Source organism: Gigantopelta aegis, chromosome 3 (genome assembly GCF_016097555.1).
Source record: "Gigantopelta aegis isolate Gae_Host chromosome 3, Gae_host_genome, whole genome shotgun sequence".
Lineage (NCBI taxonomy): Eukaryota > Metazoa > Mollusca > Gastropoda > Neomphalida > Peltospiridae > Gigantopelta > Gigantopelta aegis.
Window position 1 is genome coordinate 27,227,352 of NC_054701.1, and position 23,767 is coordinate 27,251,118.

The window sequence follows — 23,767 nt, forward strand, 5'->3', positions numbered from 1 at the left end:
TGCATAATTTTCCTAATGCAGCAAGGGATGATTTATATGCACTTTCCTACAGACAGGAAAGCACATATCACAGCCTTTGACCAATTGTGGTGCACTGGTTGAAACGAAGAAAAACCCAATCAGCAAGCACCTCAACTGACTGAGCTAATCCAAATGTTAGTAGTTGCCCTAAACATGCTATTCATGTTTTAATAAAATCTCACAGGATTACTTTACTGTCAGGGATCATGCAACCAGGCGAAATGAGCCCAAACTTCGCTCTTACTTCGCCGTGTCAGTCATCGTAAGGCGAAATCTGTGTCACCTTTTAAAAAATAGTCATCACTTGCAGTATACACAATCATGGATGAATGGTGCAGAATTTGAGGAACACCTATTCATAAAATCATGTGACAGGCTCACAAATAGATGGTCTAGCTCGGACAACACCCATGTCTGGCACTAATAGTTGACCTAAACGTGCTACTGACTTTTGAAGCGTATTGTCAGGTGAATGTGCTGGAAATTGTACAAGAGTTGGGATCTAGACTATGGCGAGTGAAATGTTTTAGGGAGTTTGGGTCATGCTCCACCAGAAAATACATTGAAAAAAATATTTGTTTGGAGCAGCAGACCTAGATGTGAAAAAAATGCGGGGAGTAATTAACTAGTTTTACAAAAACTTTGTCTTAATGAATAAATTCAACATAGTCTACAAAACAGATGTCGAAATTATAAAATAATACAGACAAACCTGTCCTAGCGGATTTTTAATGTATATGCACTCCTAATAAGTGGTGACCTGTCCTACACACCCAGCAGCCACTTTAACTAGATCCCCAAGTCATTAAAATGCCCGTGTTAAGCGGCCACTGTAAATTCTATCAGGTCAGGTCAGGTCATAGGGTTTAATGTGCACATTCAGAGCAAGCAGTTTAAGTGCATACCTGTCATGGACACTGTCACACAGGTGCCGGCCTCGGTCGGCTCCTCTGTCCAGGTCTTTTGCTTAATGAAAATCCGGTCATTTGCCCCCCCCCCCCCCCACCTTAAAAAAAAAAATTATTGTGTAAATTATTCAATATTTTTCTTAAATATTGCAACTGAGATATATGAAGGCATGAATATGTATGTGGCTTCCTTCCATTTATTATGGAAATAAATTAACGAATTACGAAAAATATTTCTAGAATCACACACATCATTGCCAGTGAGCTTTGTTTACAATAACATCAAATATCCGAAAATCATCTAATCTACTTGATAGTCATGGCCTCCAAAACTACGGCTTTGATCAAAAGACTAAATGTGGCATTGTGTATATAGGCAGAATAGGATGCATTTAATAATCTCACATCTGATTAATCTATGATTACAAAATTCCCTATAGAACTTGGGAGTCCCAGTCAAATATTAAAAAAACTCACTAATCTCTTCAACTTAGAATCACACACACACACACACACACACACACACACACACACACACACACACACACACACACACACACACACACACACACACACACACACACACACACCATTACCAGTAAGCTTTGTTTATAATAACATCAAATATCTGTTTTCTTAATTAATTGAATATGTTTTAATGTTGTTTCGTATTAAAAGGGGCAAATGTCCGGGGGGGGGGGGGGGGGGGGGGACAAATGACCGCAAGCCGTCCTGGACAGGATGTAAATTCTATATAAAAAATTTATTTTATTTTAAACAAGTGACATGGTGCAGCAGATAAGCAATTTTCACGCATTCACGGAACCTAGTACCCATTCAGTGTATCAGTTAAAAAACTGTGATGTGGAATGTAGATTCCTGCTGTTAAAAACTTCGCCCTCTCTAAAGTTTGAGAGAGAAGTGATTTCACTCTATGATTTTGACCTCACACGAGGCCTGACTGTTCAAGATCAAATCCTTCAGTTATTCCAATTTTTTATCCAGTGTTGTTTTCATGGCCAATATTGGCACTCAAGAACCTCAAGCTACATGAGAGTGGAGGTGGGAAACTTGTAATTGGGTATTCTTGGCAATTTTCAGGTCAATGGACCCCAATAAAATGGTTAAAGGAGGGGACAATTAAGGCATTTGGCCTGGTATGCATATTCAATTATATATAATGCACATTATTGCTTAATATCAACAAGTGTAATCGTATAGTTAATTAATAAAATGGTTAAATGTGATGGCTATTATATCTAACGGGCGCAGCCATTTTGTACCATCCCAGTGAATACGCCCTCTGGCGAGCTGCTGGTTACGTAATACCCAACGTGTCACATCGGGAATTAGTCTTGGAACTGAAGAAACAAAACATACCTGATTTTTGCGGATGCATCGCAATGTTCTGTAATAATAGCCATCCCAGTAAGCCAACAACAATTATATATTATTTTTCAATACAAAATAAACCACCATTATCAAAAGTGTTGAAATAACTGTTGTTTTGTACATAAATTAACCCATGTACTGAAATAATAATCGGAGTGTTTTCTTGGTTAATTGGTCTTTTCTTTCTGTGGCCAGTACCTGTGGTTCCTGATTGGCAGATGTATATTTAGACAGTCGCCAAACACTGTGTCTAGACACACTAAAAAGACGTGCCTCTTTTAATAAGATCACAGGGTATTCTGTGATAACCGCACGGATAACTTTCAAATCGTCCTGCTTTATTACTGTAAGTAATTCTGTAAAACCCTTAAGTAGACTTTCCCCCATCTAAAATCACAAAACGGACCAATTACGTGGCCATAAAGAAAAGAAAAGTATGACTTGGGTATCGTGAGTGGTCGTTTTTGCTCGAACATAGCATACCAATAGGCTTAATAATATGCTTTTTTTTCTTTGGATTTGGATACTATATTTCGTTCAATTGATGCGAATTGAAATATATTTAGCTAAGTAGTTTATTATACTATCAAGTCATTTCTGCTATTTTACAAGTCAGGTTGATGAAAGCGAAGCGCCTTGTCGTAAATTAGAGCGTTTGTTTACACTGTGCATAGAGATGGACAGAGCTGACGTCACTTCGCCATAAGCTATACCACCGGATGTCACAAAAAAGAAACAAAATGGCTGCCCCCAGTTAGCAGAAATAATCATGTTTTTTTATTAACTCTAAAATTACGCATTTTTCATTTGTTAAAGTGTCAGCATGTGTTGGTGGTCCGGGTATGCATCTTTCCAACACATAAGGCTCTTTAATCTGGCTTGATCACTGATTGTTTTCAATGCATATTTTATTGTTTTTATGTAATTTAGTGTTTTATTGTTTTTATGTAATTTAGTTAGTCCGACTGATATGTATGTGCATTTGGAAGTTCGTCTCGAAATTAAGAATTTGTCTCCAACGGCAATTTAAAACAAAATTGCTGAGTGTGAAACTGCCAACCAACAGCAATTTAAAGCCTGCCCATGGCAATTGAAAAAAACGAAGACTTTTGCAGCAAATAAATAAACCTGGAAGGTTATTTTGCTGTATGTAGACATATGTCCACCAGGCGTAAACATTTTGCCATCATTGAGGAGTTTACTGAATGGCACATAAGTGCCATCAGTCATGCCCCTAACCTATGGCAATTTATATCTCAATGACGGCAATTGTCGTTGGTGCCGACGTTAAGTTCAAGCCCTGGGAGTTTTTTTAATAGTGTTGAGAGGACAGTATTTTTGCCTGAACAAGATTGTATTTATTTCCAAGTTTGAAGAAGCTTGTTATAACAAGTGGCTCTTCCAGTCTTCTTTATATAGCTGCAGCTAATCCATTGTTTTCTGTACACAAAGCAACTAAGTATCCAGTTCAAACAAGGGATATTGAAGATAATAAAAAATAATAGTTTGAACAGTACAAAACTAGGGGTTCTAGAATTCGTTTTAAATTCACTTGCCATGGGGCCAGTGGATTTGAAAATTCATTGGCCGTGGTGAAAAACCAACTTGCCCAATTTTAACTGTTGATAAAACAAAAAACCAGTAAATTAAAATAATTAACTTTTTAATGTACATTTTGCATACTGATTTGCACAACACATAGGCATAATTTATGTTTGTTTAGAAAAACATGCAAACAATTTTCATTAGTTTGGAATAAAGTTACTTCAGGATCACACAAAGTAACTTTTACTGGCCCGAATCCAAAAACCACTGGCCTCTGGCCTCGAGCCTCTAGCCACCGTATTCTAGAACCCCTCACAAAATAAACAACACCAATACAATATGTAGCTTTTTATTTCACCATTTTTTTTGCTATTAAATGTTTCAAATTGTAATTTTAATTGTTTTGTTTAGATCATACTGAATTTTTGTTTGTGTTTAAATGTCCTTATTTTATATAATATACACTTACAATTCAAATTGCATCCCTAAAACGTATATTCGACTGCCGTGAACATAACAAGAGCACCTCACTTTAGATTTCATTCCTGTTAAATGGAGGTGTTAAAAGCTGCCTATTTTTAAAAACATCACAACAATTGGGAAAATACAGTTAAGTTCAACGCAAATATAAATTATACAAAAATACATTGATTTACAAAGGTAAAAATATTGTTTTGAAAAACAACCGATAAAACAATCTAAAGTCGGTGATATACAATATTGGTGAAAGACCATTTAGAAATTCTAGCCATTAAAAATCGATGAAGGTGAACATGCATTAACTTCAGATGAAATAGTTTTGTTTTTAATCACTGGCAACAAAAGTTTACAAATTTTGAAAATGACCAATAGATTAAACTGAATCAAGGGGAACCAGTGTTGACATGCTATACAAATTAGCTGCTGTTTTCAACAGTATGATTTAAATTAATAGCATTCCAGTTGTAAGATTTATTTTATAGAGAACCATTCGTCTAATTTTGGTACCAAATATATACATAATTACTCATCTGTCATATCAGTAAAGGCATGACCCAACCCCCAACATGAAGTCCCCAATTTGTTTACATTTAAGTTAAAATTGAACCAACTATTTTACAAAATATGGAATTGTATATTTTATTGCTATGAAAATGTTTGGTATAACAGAATGTACACATTTAGTATAATCAAGTAACTTGACGTTAACAATGAACCAAGTAACTCTTTTTTAACTCCAAATTTACACTTAAATTTAAGCATATTTCCATGTAAAAATTGAAAGTACAACATTTTGTAAAAAAGCCAAAACAAACAAAACTATTACATTTGAACATAACAAACTCTTACATAAATCCCCTTTGAGATTCTTTACATGTTGCACTATTTACATATAAATAAGTCTACAAATGCAATATTACATATTACTGTAGCAAACGGAAAGCATAATTTTTTTTTAGTAATGCACACACAAAGTTGAACAGCAAGGCTAAATATAAAATGCTATGGTGTAGAGTCTAGTTTCTAAACATATTAAGCTTTTTAATCTCAAGACATCTGATAAAACCACTTAGCAGTACAAGCTATACCAATACAAGTGGCTAATGGATTTACCATATGTGTGCAAATTGAGATGCTAGATAATATGTGTTACTTATTGCAGTCGCAGTATGTTTCTTTGGTCATCCCCATAACCTACCCAGGGTTCATGTGCTTTGTTATCAACTGAATGCCATAACGTTTGAAGGCATTTTCTTCAATGACTTTTTATTTTTAGGATTATCAACAACATAATTTTGTATGGTTATGATGCAAATTGCACCTTTATTTGTATTATTTTAAATGAAACAACCAATTTTCATGTTCCATGAACCTGTGTGAACCCTATCCCCATCTTCTTCAACTATCACAAACACAAACCTATATGTTGAATGAAATGACAAATGCTTTTTTAAAATGTGTGTGAATTTAAGCATTCCACATAAAATGGCACATACTTTTATGACAATGAGAAAAACATAAAAATCTTTCTTAAATTTCTGCATTATTAAAGAACTTTACAAACAACTATTTCTACAAAAAATGGAACAATTGGACAATGGCTTTACTTGTTAAAGATTTAGACATTTTAATTAAAATAAACTCCAAATTCTTATTCATAGTAATTCAGAAAGTTAAAATATAACACAGACAGTTAATTATGACTTTGAACATTAATCTTGAAGTCTGGACATTATTTATTAGAAATCTTTATTTAACTGTATCTAAAAAAAACCCCACATTTTTTTAAATTAGTGCTTAGTGGAATTCAAGAGCAGAAATTGCTTTCCAAATGTGAAACATGATCTTCAGCTACAACCTTGCTGCTTGATAAATGTGATGATATGTCATGAAAATGTTACTAGATTCCTTGAAATGAATGATGAGATGATCATTCGACCCTGGTAGGTCTCAGCACTAGTTTAGCTGAAGACGAAGACTCGGGGAGAATATCACAAGTCAGATTCGGTGGTTGTTGTGGAGTCACTTGTGTTGCTGTTCAGCGACGTCTGTGATAACTGGCGTCTGGTCTCTTTCTGTGGAGTGGCAAATCTCACCTGCAGTTTGTCGGCCTTCTTGAAACTGAAGTAAATTGTTTTAAATGAAATACTATATGAATATGAAATATACCTGCATGAAAATATGTTTGTCCATTTCAAAATGGAGTAAATATATTACTACTAAAATACCAGGGGTTATCCCCCTCCTCAAAATATATATACGGGCACAGTAATATAGTCTTCTCCAGGTAGCAAAAAAGGACACCAGGTACAATCCTGGTAAATTATGGAGTACTTGTCCAAATGTGAACTAACTATAGTCCATCCCATCCTCCTACAAAAATGTTTTTTGTAAATAATTTCAGTTTGGTTTGACATAAGAAAAAAAAGTAATTCAGTGTTTTGTAAATAACAAAAAAAAACTATTTTAGTGTTTTGTAAATAACAAAAAAAACCTAACTATTTTTGTGTGCAATTTAGAAAACTATAAGCTCAGAAATAAATTACGTTTAGTAAATTCCATAGTATGAAAACAAGCATTTCTTGTGGGAAGAACTATAGCTGCTTTTCAAGCCATGAAATGGAAATTTAAATTTAAATCAAATGAAGCAGCAAAATAATAAAAGCATATTTACAATGGTGAACAACTGTAGCCATGCTTCAAACATAATGAATAATAGGTTTAAAATTTATCTGTTTTATAATTTTTAAACTATCGGCTCTGACATACTTCTAAACCAGTCAGTGTTTACAGTTTTTTCATAAAATATGTGAAATGTGTTGCAAGAAAAAATGAAGTTGTAGCCAAAAATTACTAAACAAATAAATAAACATTTACAAATTTAATGACACCCCAGCAAATAAAAGGTTGTGTGTTGCAAGACAGATCTGATTGCATGCATACAAGGAAGACTGATCAGGATAGCGGCTGACCTCTCAATGAGTCTGTTTTCCTTCTCACTGATCACTTGACTGTGTTCCTCCTGGCCCCGGATACACAGCATGTCCACCGAGTCTCGCATACACGCCGCAACATACACCGCGCCTGGGACTATGGCAACGCCCATGTAGCGAGGACTGTGCACATCAATTATTGTCTTCCTACCTCTGTAACAAATAGTCAATACAACATAAAGACATTGTATAACGAGAGAAATTCATCAGACTTTGCCTTTCAGACAAGCAAATTCAATCCATGATAATTCACCAACTATTGATACAATGTTTTAGCTGAAACTTGTAGATTTTAACATCTGTCTGAAAATTAATATTATCTACATTAATTCACAACTTTGGATCTTCGTAAATCTTACTAAGGACATTGTGGCTACCAACACAACATAAATAATAATAATTAAATGTGCTGCCCAATGGCCAAAACCGAGCAGGTTAATCTATACTATATTATTACAGAGAATATGGTGGTGGCCTCCTCTTTAAAAGTGGCTGTTTCAACAGGTTTGACAGTGATTTCGTTTTTAAGATGACTTACTTGACCTCTCCCTTGTCGGCTGGTATGACTGTGGCCTGTACACTGTTGAAGTAGGTGATGTACAGGAAGGGCTCCCGGTATGCTGAAGGAAAAGCAAACAACAGATCTATTATACTGTTCGTCAATAAAATGACAGAAAATTAAACAGATAAAGAATTTAACTTAGTAGTGTCAGAGTAAGTTGAAATAACAGTAGATCTCGATACTAAAAGATATAGTTCTCCCCACAGAACAGATCATACCACAGCCTTTAATATACCACTTGTGGAGTACTTGCTGGGTTGAGAAGAAAAGAAAACACTCTGTCCATGGAGAGGGATCATCTTATAAGCCGACTACACCCCATGTCATCACTACCACAGAGTTACATCCTATCCCTTTAGCTGTACCGGTATATATATATTTTTTTTAAACTGTCACTATTGGAGTATCCAGTGTTCTTAATAATAGTCGCTAGTGTTCCATTTATTATTATGATTTACATTACTGCATTAATAAAAGCCCAATAAATGTGTGACGTGTAAACTTTATCTACAAGTTTGAAAGTTAACGATTTGGAGTTATTGAACATTTCCTTAAGTGTTACCACTGAACAAACAGATGTGTGAAAAAACAGAGTATAAAATAGATTAAGAAAACACAATGGTTACTGCCAAACTCTGAAACGTACCAAAAGCCAGAGGCAGCCCACTCCATTTAACATCAAGAGGTCTACTCCTGTGACCTTTGTCATCCACAAACACACCAAACTCTGAAAAACATTTTAACATTGGAAAACATGAATAGGCGATATGAGCAATAAAAGAAATAAAAATCACACTACATCTACCATGACAGGCAGAACATGAAACCAAAAATTATAGTCCCAATAATATTCAATGGGTCAGTATAAATTTTTTTACCGTTTCACAAGTGATAGTGCTGGGGTATGATGACAGGCATGAAATTATTTTTCTGGCTAGTAAGGCCCGAGACTTTAAAAAAAACCCCACCCAATAAAGCCAAATTATTTAATTTTATTCTGCAGATGTTAACTATTGCACCATTTGGCTTAAAGAATGAGAGATTAATCCCACTGCAACCATATAGGGTATTTACCAGCATTTGTCTTTTATATACATGTTTCTCACAAATATGATAGCACTTACCAAAATAAAGAAAGAAATGTTTTATTTAACGACGCACTCAACACATTATTTTACGGTTATATGGCGTCAGACATATGGTTAAGGACCATACAGATTTTGAGAGGAAACCCGCTGTCGCCACTACATGGGCTACTCTTCCGATTAGCAGCAAGGGATCTTTTATTTGTGCTTCCCACAGGCAGGATAGCACAAACCATGCCTTTGTTGAACCAGTTATGGATCACTGGTCGGTGCAAGTGGTTTACACCTACCCATTGAGCCTTGCGGAGCACTCACTCAGGGTTTGGAGTCAGTATCTGGATTAAAAATCCCATGCCTCGACTGGGATCCGAACCCAGTACCTACCAGCCTGTAGACCGATGGCCTAACCACGACACCACCGAGGCCGGTGATAGCACTTACCAGGACATATGATACAACAGTTATGGAGCACTGACGGGACGGGCATGGGAAAACACTGAATATCATGCTGCTCCAACAGAACACAGAAAGAAAAGTCTGAAATATTGAGTGTATATCTCACCATGGAAACAGAGCAGGAACTCGAGTGGGAGACCTCCAGGGGAAACCTGTACCACGGCAAGTGGGAAGCTCTGATGATTGCTAGCACTGAACAACGTGTAGGCTAGCGAGCTGTCTTGCCGATCAACAAAATCTGAAAAAGAAAATCACATTCATGCGATTTTTTTCTCTCTCCAAATTTATTAACTTCCAGATTTAAGAATTTAATTTTATCTGCACCTGCTATACATCATTCCACTCATTATCTGCTTCGGGCAAAATAGCTCCTGGAATGTTTTGTGAGATGGCTGTAGATGTGTGGATGCAGGGGTGGCCAGTTCACATCACTGGATTTTAATACAATTCTATTCAATTCATATGAATTATACAGACATGAATAATAATATCAACATCAATAAAAAAAAAAGAGAAAAACAATGCATGTTATAATGGTTACAATAATATTTGATGTATTATGGATAATGTGTGCTGAAGCAGTTGCAGAAGGAAAAAAAACACAAAGAGAGAGATATATTTGATTATGGCCTAAAACTAAAAATTCAACTATTACAGTTCCATGTATTATAAGAATTATAAAGTACACAATATATTTAAGTGTAAACTAGCAAATGGTATTAATCAGTTAAAAATATCTTACAATACAACCAGACCTGTCTAAAAAGGCAATTAAATAAAGTACCAAATCTAGACTTTAAGTGGCGGTGATCATTATATAGCATTTAAAATATACATATTTTAGATGCTATTTAATATATTAAAAACAATTTTATATTGTCCTAACAAAAGTCACCTATCAGGGTGGGATGTTCAAGAGAAATCTTGTAGAACTTTTCAGCACCAACTATAGCCATATTCTCTGCTATGCAAACACAGCTACATGGTTCATCCATCATGAGCTCCTAAAAATACATCCAGACAAATAGGTAAGAACAACTCAATAAACAGAAACTAAAGTGGAACAGTTGGCATGACAATATCACTTTATTTCAAGTCTTTCCACCATATTTTCTCATTTTATGTCAATTTGACATTGGTGGGGGTTTTCATTATTAATGGAACACTCTGAGTGTCAGCAACAATCACTTTGAAACAAAACTTCAGTAGCTGTATGGTACCTACAACCTCTTTAAATATTATTAAAATGCACCATGAATCTAAAATATTTTTCATGAACAGAAAGAAAACTAAAATTTTACAAACAGATCTTGACCGTAATCATGGTATGAGGAAACCAAAACCCTTTCATATAAGAAGATATATCCATACAACAGAACCAGGTATAAAAACAACTATCTGTTTAGTAAATAAAATTATTAAAAACCTCATAAATGCCATATGTCCATGGAAACAAACCTTTCTGGTGCAGAACATGCCAAGACTAAGATTGTATTTCATGATGACAATGCGGTCTGTCATGCCCACGCAGAGGTATGTGCTGTCCTGCCACAAGGTCACGTCAACCACAGTACAAGCAATAATCTTGTCCACCATCTTTGTTGGCAAGGGCACCGTCTCGCCTCCTGTAGTCTGACTCAGACGAAGTTTAACCAGTTTCTTCTCAACCATCAACAAATGACGATCCTGACCTGAAACCAAATCAAATAAGAAGTTTAATGCCATATTATTGAACAATATCAGTTTTGGTTTAGATTGGGGTTTTTTGTCAGCAAGTCATGTTTATTTATATTCTATGTCTGTACACTTATATCACAACAAACAATTCAAAATTCTCAGCTAATAACTCATTACATCCCCATGGTGTTCATTATCTTTGAAGGGAAGCTGCTGTTTAAAAAACAGTAGGTGGCTATATCTTTTAAAGTTAGTGACATATATATAGTGAAAAATGCAATTTAGACAGGATCCAGTGGTTACAGTCACGTTCTTGAATTTAGAAAATTTAGGACCATGAGACTTGGCTGGTTTTAACAGGATTCCAGTTTGTTCAAATGTCCAGTTGAAACAGGCTTCACTGTAATTGTAAGCATGAAAAGTAGTGGAAGTAGGGGCAAAAGTAGCCACTGAAAATCACTGCCTGTTGCCTACTAATGAAAACACTGATACTATAAACCAAGTTAGTCAAGTTTGGCTACAATTTACAAAGCCAGGTGCACTAACACTTTGCTGTGGTGTGTATCATTATACCTGAGATAATGATGATCATGCCGAGAGTCGATGCCAGACACATGTAGTGAACACTGCCCAGCCCAGTGAGCTGTATCAGCTTGTCACCCTGTTGTGGGTTCCAGGCAAACAGGCCTTCTTCACATCCAATCAAAACACACTGGAAAGCAAAATAACAGTTTAGTGAATGCATGAACATATAAAGTGTCTTTAAATAGAGAAACCTTTATAAAACAATTTGGTTATGAAAATCACCATGAATAATTTCCTCCCAAACATTATGCTTTTTAACATTTAAATAAAATGTTCTTCAAAAACTGATGGACTAATAAAGTGTAATTCCAAAAAATTGCAAACAAATTCATTCTGTTATTCCACATCATCAAAGCAATGAAGTAGCGACTTAAAGATAAAAATAAGATCACATCTTCTGGCCTAACTTTGCTTTAAACTGCATTTCATTTCATCAAATAGAAGGGACTGGGCAATAGAATGCATACTCTAAGGGTATCAATTAACCAAATATGCACAAACAAAACATTTGATTGACATACAGACCTGTTTAGAAAGAACTAATGAACAGTTCAATTCCTTTTTTTCTTTTATCGATAAAGCAGTGGTCATCTGCAATCTCTAAAAAAAGAAAAGAAAAGAAATTTAGATATGAATGATGATATGCCTAACAGAAATGGATTGAAAAAAAATCATCTGTTAATCTGTTTGCGAAGTCAATAAGCTGATTTATGGTTCATAATAAACAGTGCTTTAATATTATCCCACAATAAATTTGAAATTTCTAGTAAAACCTGACCCTTTGACCAACCTAATCACACCATATGGGTGCTTAAATCGGACATATAAACATCCTCAACTGTTATTCCCAACTACCACACAGAGTTTGATAATTAATCACATACTTCCATTTTATTGGCTGCAGCTTGAACAAAGTAAATATAAAACACGAGAAGACACTTACATTCTTCTGAAACGATTCTCCTCGCTTCACATTCTTGACAGCAGCCTCCAGAGAGGCCACCCATTTTTGCTTGTCAACAAATGTTTCAGCCATCAGATACAGGACTCTAAGAATGAAAATTGGCATTAAAAATCAATCATTATGTGTATGCTGTTTATTGAAACAGTTCGGGGAAAATAAATTAACCAGACAAATGAATTTTTTTTTTTTAAATAGGTACACCTATCCAACTATTGGAACTCCTGCAATTGGCCATGGCAATCAGCAATGCCGTGGAGATTGCCGTAGAGTTTTTCATTCTCCACGGCACTTTTTTTTTGCTGTGGACTATATTATAATTTTTTCCCACTGCTTGTTTTTTGCTGTGGATGTTTTTTTAATTGCAGGGGTTGTATAGTAGTTTCACATTCATTATAAAGAGTTCATTGCAATTCCTAACAGCCAGTGAAAAAGTAGATTTTTAGCACAAGCAACAGGTTCTGTGACCTTGAACTTCAGAATTAGAATTAAAAATATATTATATCTGTAAGTGCTCCACCTGCAAGACATATACACTGTTTATTGCAAAATCATATTACTCTGAATCAATTTTAAAATAACTTTCTACATTAGACCAAGGTGTTTATTATGTTTCAAAGTAAGAGACTGTTTATTCCAAACAGGCGGGTATGACAAGCACCTTCCTAAGAAATTGTAATTAATCTGTAATGTAATCAGAGAAACTAGGTGGCTTTAGATTGTTGAGCCCAAATTCAAGAGATCTAAAGACCCCATGCTTATAAAACTTTTAGAGTCAAGACTCATAATCTTCAATGACGTCACATGCATACAATTTGTATGGCATTGCCATGACATTAAAGTCGCAGACTCTATTAATAGAGTCTTCAGTCCAGACTCCAACAGTTTTATAAGCATGGGGGCCAGATCTTATTTTGACCAGCCTGTTAGACCAAGATTAAATATGACAACTATGTATAAAAGCTGTGTACGCACCGTCCCGGCCAGCAAGTCGTCACAGGATCCTGGTCTAGTCTCAGGACATGAGCGACATCGGTAGCCACCGTGTTGCTCAGCTCTGTGGGTAGAATGGCACTGTGTATACTGACTTCAACATCTTTGGGGTTCAACTCGAACGTGTCTACTGGATTGGCGTCCTTGTCGGTAAGGTATATTAACAACCATGTGTTGTCCAGAGCAACCCAGCGTCTCTCCCAGCTTGACTTGGCACTCTTCGAACTGGCATAAACATCAACATATAGGCAAATTAATATATAAATTAATATATGTATATAATAGAGATTTTAAATTAAAATTATCAGAAATTTAAAAAAACCCAGAGAGATCATAATAGTGCTGTGAAATGGCAATTTGCTTTACTAAAGCTTTGTGCAACTGCCACTTGTTAGCAGCAGTAAGAAGTCATTCATTCATAACAGGCATTAACAAAATATTAGCGTTATAGAGTCAGTTAAAATTGTTTGCAGCCCGTGGTTTTCAAGTAAATCTTGGGTGTCCTACTTCTGGTCAAACAATTAACTCTTTTTGAAATAGGGTGAATTACATTTAGTAAGAGATCAGGGACCGTGCTTATAAAACTTTTAGAGTCCAGACCCAATCTCTAATGACGTCACAGGCATACAATTTGTATGGCGTTGCCATGACATTCATTTCTCAGACTCTATTAGTCTCGGGAACGGGACGCAGCCCAGTGGTACAGCGTTGGTGTGGGATCGATCTGTCGGTGGGCCCACTGGGCTATTTCTCATTCCAGCCAGTGCACCACAACTGGTATATCAAAGGCCGTAGTATGTACTACCCTGTCTGTGGGATTGTACATATAAAAGATCCCTTGCTGCTAATCGACAAGAGTAGCCCATGAAGTGGCGACAGCAGGTTTCCTCCCTCAATATGTGTGGTCCTTAACCATATGTCTGACGCAATATAACCGTAAATACAATGTGTTCAGTACGTCGTTAAATAAAACATTTCCTTCCTTCTATTAGTCTCGAGTATAGACTCTAAAAGTTTTATAAGCACCGGACCTGGTTAAGAGTATTTAGAAAAGATCCTTTTTCAGTTCTGACTGAAAAACAAATCAAAAGAAGCCTCTTAAATAGATCACTTTTTAATGGTACACTGTATGGCATTTACATTGTAACATTTGAATTACACAATTTTTTTTTTTAATCATCTCTCTAAATTTAATTATCTATGAACGGCTGGGATTTTCGTACTAACCTGGAGACATGGACTTTTAGCCACCCGTCCAACTTTATGGAATAATCGGTGTTGTCGAGAACATCCACCGAGTAACTGAAGCTGATTTTCTCCATCATGTCTGTGTACTGCTGGATATACTCCGTCGGCAGTCCGCATGAAGCAGGCACGGACGACACACACCGAGGGTGGCACACCATGTGGCATTCTAACAGTATACAAAAATCACAATACAGTTAATAACGAGAAGACACAAGATAAAACAAGATTTACAGGGTCAGCTCTTGGTCAGCAGAAAATGTCGCCAAATTGTCTATGAAACTTTAAAAACTGCAGAAACTTCTTTATTTTCTAACAAAATATCAATTATTTCATGAAATTATTTCGCCAAATTAAAATAAATTTTGGAATTTGGTGATTGCCAGAGCCAGCTCTGATTTACATTCTATTGTAATAATAAATGACTGTAGTATGACATCATCAATGCAACCAGTGAAGCATCCCCCTCATCATACACACCCTAAAGCTAAACTTACAATATTTTATTATTTTTGAGGTTAAAAGTATTAACAAAAATAACACAGTTATGCTTCTGTAAGTTGTTAGTCTATTAAGTTACTTCTAAAATAAGGTCTTAGAATTATTTCCAACAGCTTTTAAAACTAGTTTACAAACATGGTCAATCCAACGTTGGTGAATCCACCATTTCTTGCTGAGCTAACTCCAGTGCTGTTACCATTTCACTCACCATCACATTTGGAAGCTTGCTTCACAAAATTAACACTCCCTAGACACACAGCACACTTCGTGGCCCTCGTGTTGAGTCCCTGCACAAACCGGTGCGGTATGTTATGATGCATGCGTTGTTTTGTAGGCTTTGGCGTGCGTGGCGTCTCGATCCGATACGAGGACGAGCTAGACAGGATCCTTGACGGACTTGGCTGGTTAGCGGGAGAGTGAGACAGCGCCACCACTGCAGCATGAACCTTTGGTGTATTGACTTTGTCGAAAATCAGCTTCTCATGCAGTGGGCCATTCAACTTCAACACTGAAACAGACCGAAATGAAACATGAAATGAGTTAAGACCATCTGTACATTTAATTACAAACAAAAAGGATTTTAAAAAGTAAAAGCAAACATGTGAAGTCACAGTAATTATTTCTGATAAGCAGCTACAGCCATGATCAAGATTATTCTGAATGTCAAGTTTTATTCCTGTCAGCTCTTAAAACCCTAAAATAATTTAAAATAAAAGTCTTAACATATTTAAGGCTTTCATTTTGAAAGTTTAAAATAGAAGATTTGAAAGGACAGTAAGCTGTTAGCTGTAGAAATCAGGCAGATTAAACCTTGCTGAAAACAGCTGGTTACTAGTTAAACACAAAACAAAATCCACTAAAACTGTTAGACAATTGTTAGTCTGTACAGTAATTTAAATTGATTAATTCGAATAAAGCATTACATTCGTTGGCTTGTTGAAAATTTTCTTCCCGCAGTTTATCAATTTGTTCTTGCAATTTTGCATTTTTCTTTCTCTCTGCTTCCAGACTGGCCTGAAAATCCTTCCATTGTGGTGGAATGCCAGGAGCGCAATCTTTACTCCGTACACTTCCAAACAATTTGCTGCCCTGCAAACAATACATTAAAATCAACAACTTGGAAAGCAAAAAACAAATGTTGATACTATGACACCCCAACATGTTATGAAGCAAGTGTGCCTATAATCCAATATGATTTTTTTAATATGAAAATATAAACGGGCAATCTTTTAATCAATTAACAAAATAACCAAGCATTCTGAGAGTACTGCTAAAGCAATACATATCCCCTACCAGGCCCCAACAATTTTTCGTATCTCCTAAGTTCAAGGGCTGTCAAAATAGCTCAGGGCCTTCTGAAAAAGTCTGGAAAAATAATTTGTCATATCTCCTACGTTCAAGGGTCATAATTCCATCAAAAATGGGTAAATTACCAAAAAATTAAACTTGATCTGCAACAGTACATGATAAAGCTATACCCATTATTTCAGCTCAATATCTTAAAGCATTCTAAAAAAAACCATCTGGAAAACTATATGTTGGACAGACGGACAGATGGACAGAAGGGTGCATTCTGAGAGTACCGCTAAAGCAATAAATGTTCCATAACAGGCCCAACACATTTTTTGTCTCCTAAATTCAAGGTCCATAAGTCTGTGAAAAATGGGTAAATCGCCATGAAAGTTAAACTTGATCTGTAACAGTACATAATAAAGCTATATACACATTTTCATCGCAATATATATCTTCAAGGCATTGCAAAAAAATTAATCCAGAATTGTTTTTTTTTCATATTTCCTAAGTTCATCAGCCATAACTGTAAAAAATGGGTAAATTGCCATGGAAGTCAAACTTGATCTATAACAGTACACAATAAAGTTATAGACCAAATTTGAGTTCCAATAATTTGAGGCACTGCAAAAAAATTAAAATCTGGACCATAACTCTGTAAAACAAATAAGTAAATTGCCATGAAAGTCAAACTTCATCTGTGACGGTACATAATAAAACTATACCAAAAATTTCAGCTCAATTTCTCAAGGCATTGTGAAAAACCCCATCCAGAAATGTATGTGGGACGGACGGACGGACGGACGGAGGGAGATGAAACCTATAGTCCTCTCCAGTTGGACCAGTAGTGGACTAATAAATAATACAAACAACAAATGAGCTCTTACCTTCTTTTTCTTCTTGTCAATATTTTCCAGCCAGAGGGCCTGGAGATAGTCTATCAGCTTCATTTGCTGTCCAATTGTGCTCTCAAACTTGTATTTCTCCAGGAAGTGCAAGCCCTAGCAGAAGTAAAGATTTGTTACTGACAGAATTGCTGTACTATATCAATGGTCTAGTTTTATATGAGAATAATGCAAAATGTTAACTCACCCAGTTATGTTAAGGGTGCATACCCTAGTTTCAACCCGTAATATGGACACTAAGTGTTGTTAAGATACAAACCTGTAACACATTTGGATAACGTTACAAGAGAGTGAAATAAGAGTCTGTGACGTTGAAATACCGTTAAAAACAGACTAAAACTCAACTCCATAACTGTTACTTCTCAGACGCACATGCGTTTTTAAAAATATGAAAAATGCATTTTGTGGTATTAGACACACCAGGATGACCAGAAACACTTCAGCTGTACGGAAATGGATTATGGTAAAGAATAAAATATAAGTAATATTTGATTTCAGTGATCATAAACGGCTGTAACAGTGAGAAATATACATTAGTGTTTAAACACTAGGGTCTGTCCCTTTAAACAGGGAAGGAATACCAATTTAACAAGTGAACTTTCTATAGATATCATATTCTATTAAGGTGATTTGTTTTGCATTTTTGATGGAATCCAATCTATTTGTGAAAATTATTTTGACATAAAAAAGTAAAGTGCAACCCTTGTTATTAAGAAAATGTCTACGGCAAAAAAACATGCCATTGAAAAGAAAACTGAATATAGTCCAAGGTAAGAAAGTGCCGTTGAGAATTAAAAACTCCACGGCATTGCCGATTGCTGTGGGCAATTGCAGGGGTTGAAAGTGTGAATCAGATAAAAAGCTGAAAAATCACATCCCTGGTAAAAAACAAAACAAAACAAAACATGGCAACAGCTATTACCTGCATGGCTTCTGTAAAATTCTCCAGGTCGATCTTTTCCCCAAAGATGAGCTCAAATTTATTCATGGCTTCATCCAGGTTCTTCTTCAACCTCAGGTTTTCACTTCTCACCTCTTGGTTTTTAGTTAATATCTTTGATATCTGAAAACAGTGACATTAAATAATAAATTAGGATTAAAAATGAAACAAAAATTTCAAAATATACAGTTATATTAACCTTCAGACTACTGGATTAATTTTTTACAAAAATCGCACTGAGTGGGTTCAAGTTTATCACTTTTACTTGCATATTTTTACTTTAAATTTTTATAAATAAATAAAATAATGTTTATATGTGAAAGGGTAAGGCAAGTATTATTTTCGTAGGTTTTTCAGATTTTTCAAGCAGATAATATTGTTTAAAATTATGCTAAAAATCAATAAAGTTACAAATTTCAGTAATAAAAGACTGATAAATCACAGTACTGTGAAAGATGTTTTGAGGGAAGGAAAATTTACCTCTTCCTTTAGATAATTTTTCTCTTCAATGTGAACCTCAATTGTCTTGGTTTGAGTTTCTAACACCATCTCCATCTTACCAAGCTTTTTAGTTATATCTTCCAGCTAAACAAAGAAATCACATGTAAAAATACCAATGGAATTTAGTTCAGTATTATTAGTCCCAGTAGTTAAATCAGTTAAAATATATCAACTTTAGACTCATCTAATTTAAGTATTTACATATAGAAGGCCACTTTTATTAAACATTTGAGGGTAGATGATTAAAATAAAATTGCATGCAACTGCAACAATAAATGCATTTTCTGATTAACTGTGGCCATATCATTCTATTAAAACTGCCATTCATTTAAAATATTTAACTTAAAGTGTAATAACATTTTACCAGATGTTTTGATTACATATTTTACAGGTATTTGCAGTGCTATTTAGTAAGTTATCAAGCAACATTTCATAAAGATATTCTTTACCTACATAAATTAGCAAATGAGCTATACATTCAAGACATTTAATATATCTAACAAACTGGCGTAACCGGTGAACAAATGTTAAGACTACATTCAGCACACCTTGTTTTTCAGTTTCTTGTTTGTGTTGCGCTCGTCCCACAGTTTGTGGTTGAGTTCCTCTATATCGGCCTTGTGTGACGCTTTAACCGACTGTAGCTGTTGTTTGGTCTGAGTGAGACGCTCACCAGTGGCATTCCTGTCAAAAACACATTATCATACCACCATCACATAACCAGCAACACTTATTTCAATGCATTAATTAATTCTCAATTTCAGCCTTGTGTATTCTTGAATTATTAAAGTTAAAAAAATAACCTAGTTGGTTTTGAATCGGGGATAAAAATGTTATTGAATAAAAAAAAGAAAAATAAAGAAAAAAACTTTGCAGGGTGTTATAAGGTAGAGGATTACTGGAAGCTTTTCATCAAAAGGAAAATGATAAGAACAATTTTGAGTAGTTTTAATATTCAGAATTCTGGAAAACTCTTTTCACTAATGAGAATAAATATTTCTAAATATGCCTGATCTCAAATTTAAACAATTATTTAGGTTTAGTCACCAAATCAGATGGTCATCCACAAATTATTATAATCATTTACATTTTAAAAACAATCTCACAAACTTCTCACTTTGCTTTCTCCATTGCATTAACGGTCTGGCTTCTTCCCTCCAATTCATCTTCTCGATTTTGCATAGCCTGCTCAAATGACTGCCTGTACAAATAAGTTGAACTGTTCACATACAACAAGTCATAAACTTAATGATGAACAAGCATTCTGAGAGTACTGTTAATATATCTACAAATTTTCATATTTCCTAAATTCATGGGCCATAAATATCAAAAATGTATAAATCATCATGAAAGTCAAACTTGATCTGTAACACAACATTATAAAGCCATACACAAAATACTGGCTCATTATCTCAAGGCATTGTGAAAAACAAATCTGGAAAACTATATGTGGGACAGGACGGACAGACGAACTGACAGACAGACAGACAGAAGGACGGAGATGAAATCTATAGTTCCCTCCAGATGGACCGGTAGCTGTTAATCATAATAATAATTATTATGCTAATATTCAATTAATATTCAAACACACTAACCTCAGAGTTCAACAAATCTGGTAGCCAGATGCCCGGGGCTAGTGCTTTTTAACACCGGGCTAGTGACAAATACAATAGGCCAGTGGGTTTAAAACAACAACAACTTCAAAACACACAACTCAAATATCTACGCTGTTCAGGACAGGAACATTTATTTACCAATGCCTCAGCACCAGGTAGTTGATGTCTAGCATATAGTTATTTTAACACTTGCTTGACACAGAAATTAAATCTGCTGCCGTCACACATAGGATATTCCTACCAAAAAATTAGCAAAAGATTTTTTTTTAAATGCACTTTCCTGGACAAGACAGTACATACCATGGCCTTTGATGTCCAGTCATGGAGCATTGATTGGGATGGGGAGAAACCCCAAGTTGTTTGAGGGTGATAATCCTGAACCACATCTCAGCCCCATTCAGGATGCATGTTAATGGGCCAGTGCTCCGAGTTAAGACTAAGCTAAATTAAAATGCAATAATAAAATAAAAAAAGCTGACAATAAACCTGATTTTCCCCCATTCTGCTTCCCGTTTTTCATACTCGGCAACAAGATATTCCAAATCTTGCAGCTGTTCTTCCAATTCAGCACAAATTCCTTGATATTTGGCAGATTTCTGATTGCAAAAAAAAAGAAGAAAAATAATCAAATATTATAAATTTCACAAGATCAAAAAAATACCACCAACTACAATTATTTTATTGCTTCTCAGCCTATTTGTAAGTTTTTCAAAATCATTTTATATGGGTTAATCAATGGTTTTGATTGTATTGTTATGAACAAATATATAGTATTGTGGAAATAAGGTTATATTTGTGTACAACATGAAGCACATTCTTAACACTGTATGGGATATACACTCCTTGTTTGAAAGCCTTCATTGCTTCGTATGAACTTCTAACTGAAGAACTCTCTCTTATTCATACTTGATAAAAATAATCTGTGTTATTATGTTTCATTATTGCTCACACTGTGCATACCATAAGAAAATTATTTTACGCTGAATATTTGTTAGCTAATGTCTTAGACATACTCCTCTATTTAAGTGTCCCTTTTATTTTAACAACAAATGTCTTTTACAATCCTCAGAATGGTCGTAACAATTTTCTTTATGATGCTAGTTAGCTAGTCCTTATTTTAAGTTTTAAAATGTTATACTGAAGGAAAAAAAAGTAACCCCTGCAAGAAAAAAAAAGAAAAAAGAAAAAAAAAAGAAAAAACATTATAATAGAAACCAAAGTAGTTTTTATGAATACATCAATCTTATTTACAAGAAATAATAAAGGAACAAGTTTTCTAAGTTCGGTAAATATTTACCTTAATTTCAAGAGCATACTGTTGTTCTTTGGCTTTAAGCTGATCTCTCAAGGTCATGACCTCTAACTTCTCACCACCTTTCGCTTTCTGGAGGCTAGAATTATTTTCTTGTAGTGTCTGCAAGAAGATTTACCGATTGAAAAACATATTCACTCCACTGGCTTCTATTTTTTAATGGTTATTTTTAAATTTATGTCTGATGGAACTACATGATACACCAATGCAAGAACTAAAGCACAACTGTATGCACATGGTTTTTTACTTCAAAATTGTGTATGAACTACACTAAATTTGTGGTTACATGTCATTCATTGACTGTTTCTATTATATGAGTAAATAACTATTTGATCAAACTTAGTGGTGAAAAGCCAACCTTATTTTGTCTTTGGACCATATCACACTGGGATTTCACCAGTCGTAGTTCATTCTCAACAGATTTAGTATTCTGAAAATAATAAAACATCTTTAAGAAATGTCAGTGATGGTTGAAGACTTTAAAATCTACATCAGTCTGTCTTATCTCATGTTATTCTAATTAAGAAGAAAAAACACATTTCTATTGAAGGTATTTTGTTAAATAACAAACATGGCAATAGTACTACACTGCACATTAAATAATAAGAATAGCAGATTTTTAATATTATAAGAAAGCAATACATGTTCCCTATTGAGCCCAACAAATTTTCATATCTCTTAAAGCCGCACACCCTAGTTCCATCCAGCGAAAATAAATTATAATTTGGTTAATCTACAAACCTGTAACACACTTAGATCACGTTTTTATCAAATGGAGTGAAAATGCAGGTTTTATATCGATAAATACCATGGGAATCCCCATGTCCCAATTGCTTGAAATAATTTTGAAAGTTAGTATTCTGATGTCACCGGTAGATGTCGCTCGAAGCACAACAATGCCTATGTCACGACAAATTTCACAGAGTGCGCACAGACTTGGGGTGCGTTTCTTTCACCTCTCCTGGACATGTTCCAACTGTTCTGTCCTGGTTGTATCCCCTCTCCAGATATCGTAACACTTAGCAAAATTATTGGTTTTAAGGGTTTGTAACGTTTTGTATTGAGATACTTACTTGTCTGAACTTTATTGTTACTGAAAATGTTCACGAACTGTGAAGAAAAATCTCACAAATGAACAACAAGCAAACGACAACAAATCGGATGTTGATTGCGCGAACCGTGCACGAGAAAACAAACCAAACCAAAATGATAACGGTCACGTGGTATACCAACGTCTGTGTCGTTTACACAGGAAGATTCCCTCTAAAAAGAGATTGGACCTCGCTTGCTTAACGGTTTTTTCTCGAGTGCACGCAGATTTTTAAGAAATAAAACAAATGCATTTCGTGGTTTTACAAACATCAGGATTACCAGGATTACCAAAAAGCACTTCAGGTAAATGGAAATGTGTATTCTAAATAATAAAATGTAAGTAAAGTGCAATTTTATTTGTGAAAAAATGGGTTTAATAGCAAAAAATGCTGTAATGGTTAACAACTAGCCGTAACTAGGGCGTGTCCCTTTAACTTCAAGGGTTATAACTGTGAAAAACGTGTAAATCCTCATGACAGTTAAACTTGATCTGTAACAGTATATGATAAAGTTTATATACAAATGTCATCTCAATATCTTCAGGCATTGCAAACAAAAAAGTCTGGAAAACAAATTTTCATATCTCCTAAGTTCAAGGGCCATAACTCTGTAAAATGTAAAACAAATATTGGTAAATTGCCATGAAAGTCAAACCTAATCTGTAACAGAACATGATAAAGCTATACACAAAATATCAGCTCAATATC

At 35.0% G+C, this 23,767-nt stretch overlaps 1 protein-coding gene across 2 annotated transcripts in view; it reads right to left on the minus strand.

The window, feature by feature from the left end:
• Positions 1-3,967: 3,967 nt before the first annotated feature.
• The window catches only part of LOC121367802 (citron Rho-interacting kinase-like), a 41,786-nt gene continuing 21,986 nt past the window's right edge, over positions 3,968-23,767 (minus strand). For both annotated transcript variants that reach the window (XM_041492177.1, XM_041492176.1), the window contains 22 exons: positions 22,327-22,398; positions 21,954-22,070; positions 21,143-21,252; positions 20,158-20,241; positions 19,589-19,724; positions 19,020-19,124; positions 18,522-18,662; positions 17,582-17,695; positions 16,328-16,493; positions 15,613-15,912; positions 14,886-15,072; positions 13,641-13,883; positions 12,648-12,753; positions 12,230-12,304; positions 11,693-11,831; positions 10,901-11,133; positions 10,338-10,446; positions 9,549-9,680; positions 8,548-8,628; positions 7,878-7,959; positions 7,319-7,492; positions 3,968-6,467 (listed from right to left, as the gene is read on the minus strand). In XM_041492177.1, the coding sequence (XP_041348111.1) occupies positions 6,338-6,467; positions 7,319-7,492; positions 7,878-7,959; positions 8,548-8,628; positions 9,549-9,680; positions 10,338-10,446; positions 10,901-11,133; positions 11,693-11,831; positions 12,230-12,304; positions 12,648-12,753; positions 13,641-13,883; positions 14,886-15,072; positions 15,613-15,912; positions 16,328-16,493; positions 17,582-17,695; positions 18,522-18,662; positions 19,020-19,124; positions 19,589-19,724; positions 20,158-20,241; positions 21,143-21,252; positions 21,954-22,070; positions 22,327-22,398 (3,036 nt within the window). In that variant the 3' untranslated portion in view covers positions 3,968-6,337. The remainder of the gene's footprint in view (positions 6,468-7,318; positions 7,493-7,877; positions 7,960-8,547; positions 8,629-9,548; positions 9,681-10,337; positions 10,447-10,900; positions 11,134-11,692; positions 11,832-12,229; positions 12,305-12,647; positions 12,754-13,640; positions 13,884-14,885; positions 15,073-15,612; positions 15,913-16,327; positions 16,494-17,581; positions 17,696-18,521; positions 18,663-19,019; positions 19,125-19,588; positions 19,725-20,157; positions 20,242-21,142; positions 21,253-21,953; positions 22,071-22,326; positions 22,399-23,767) is intronic.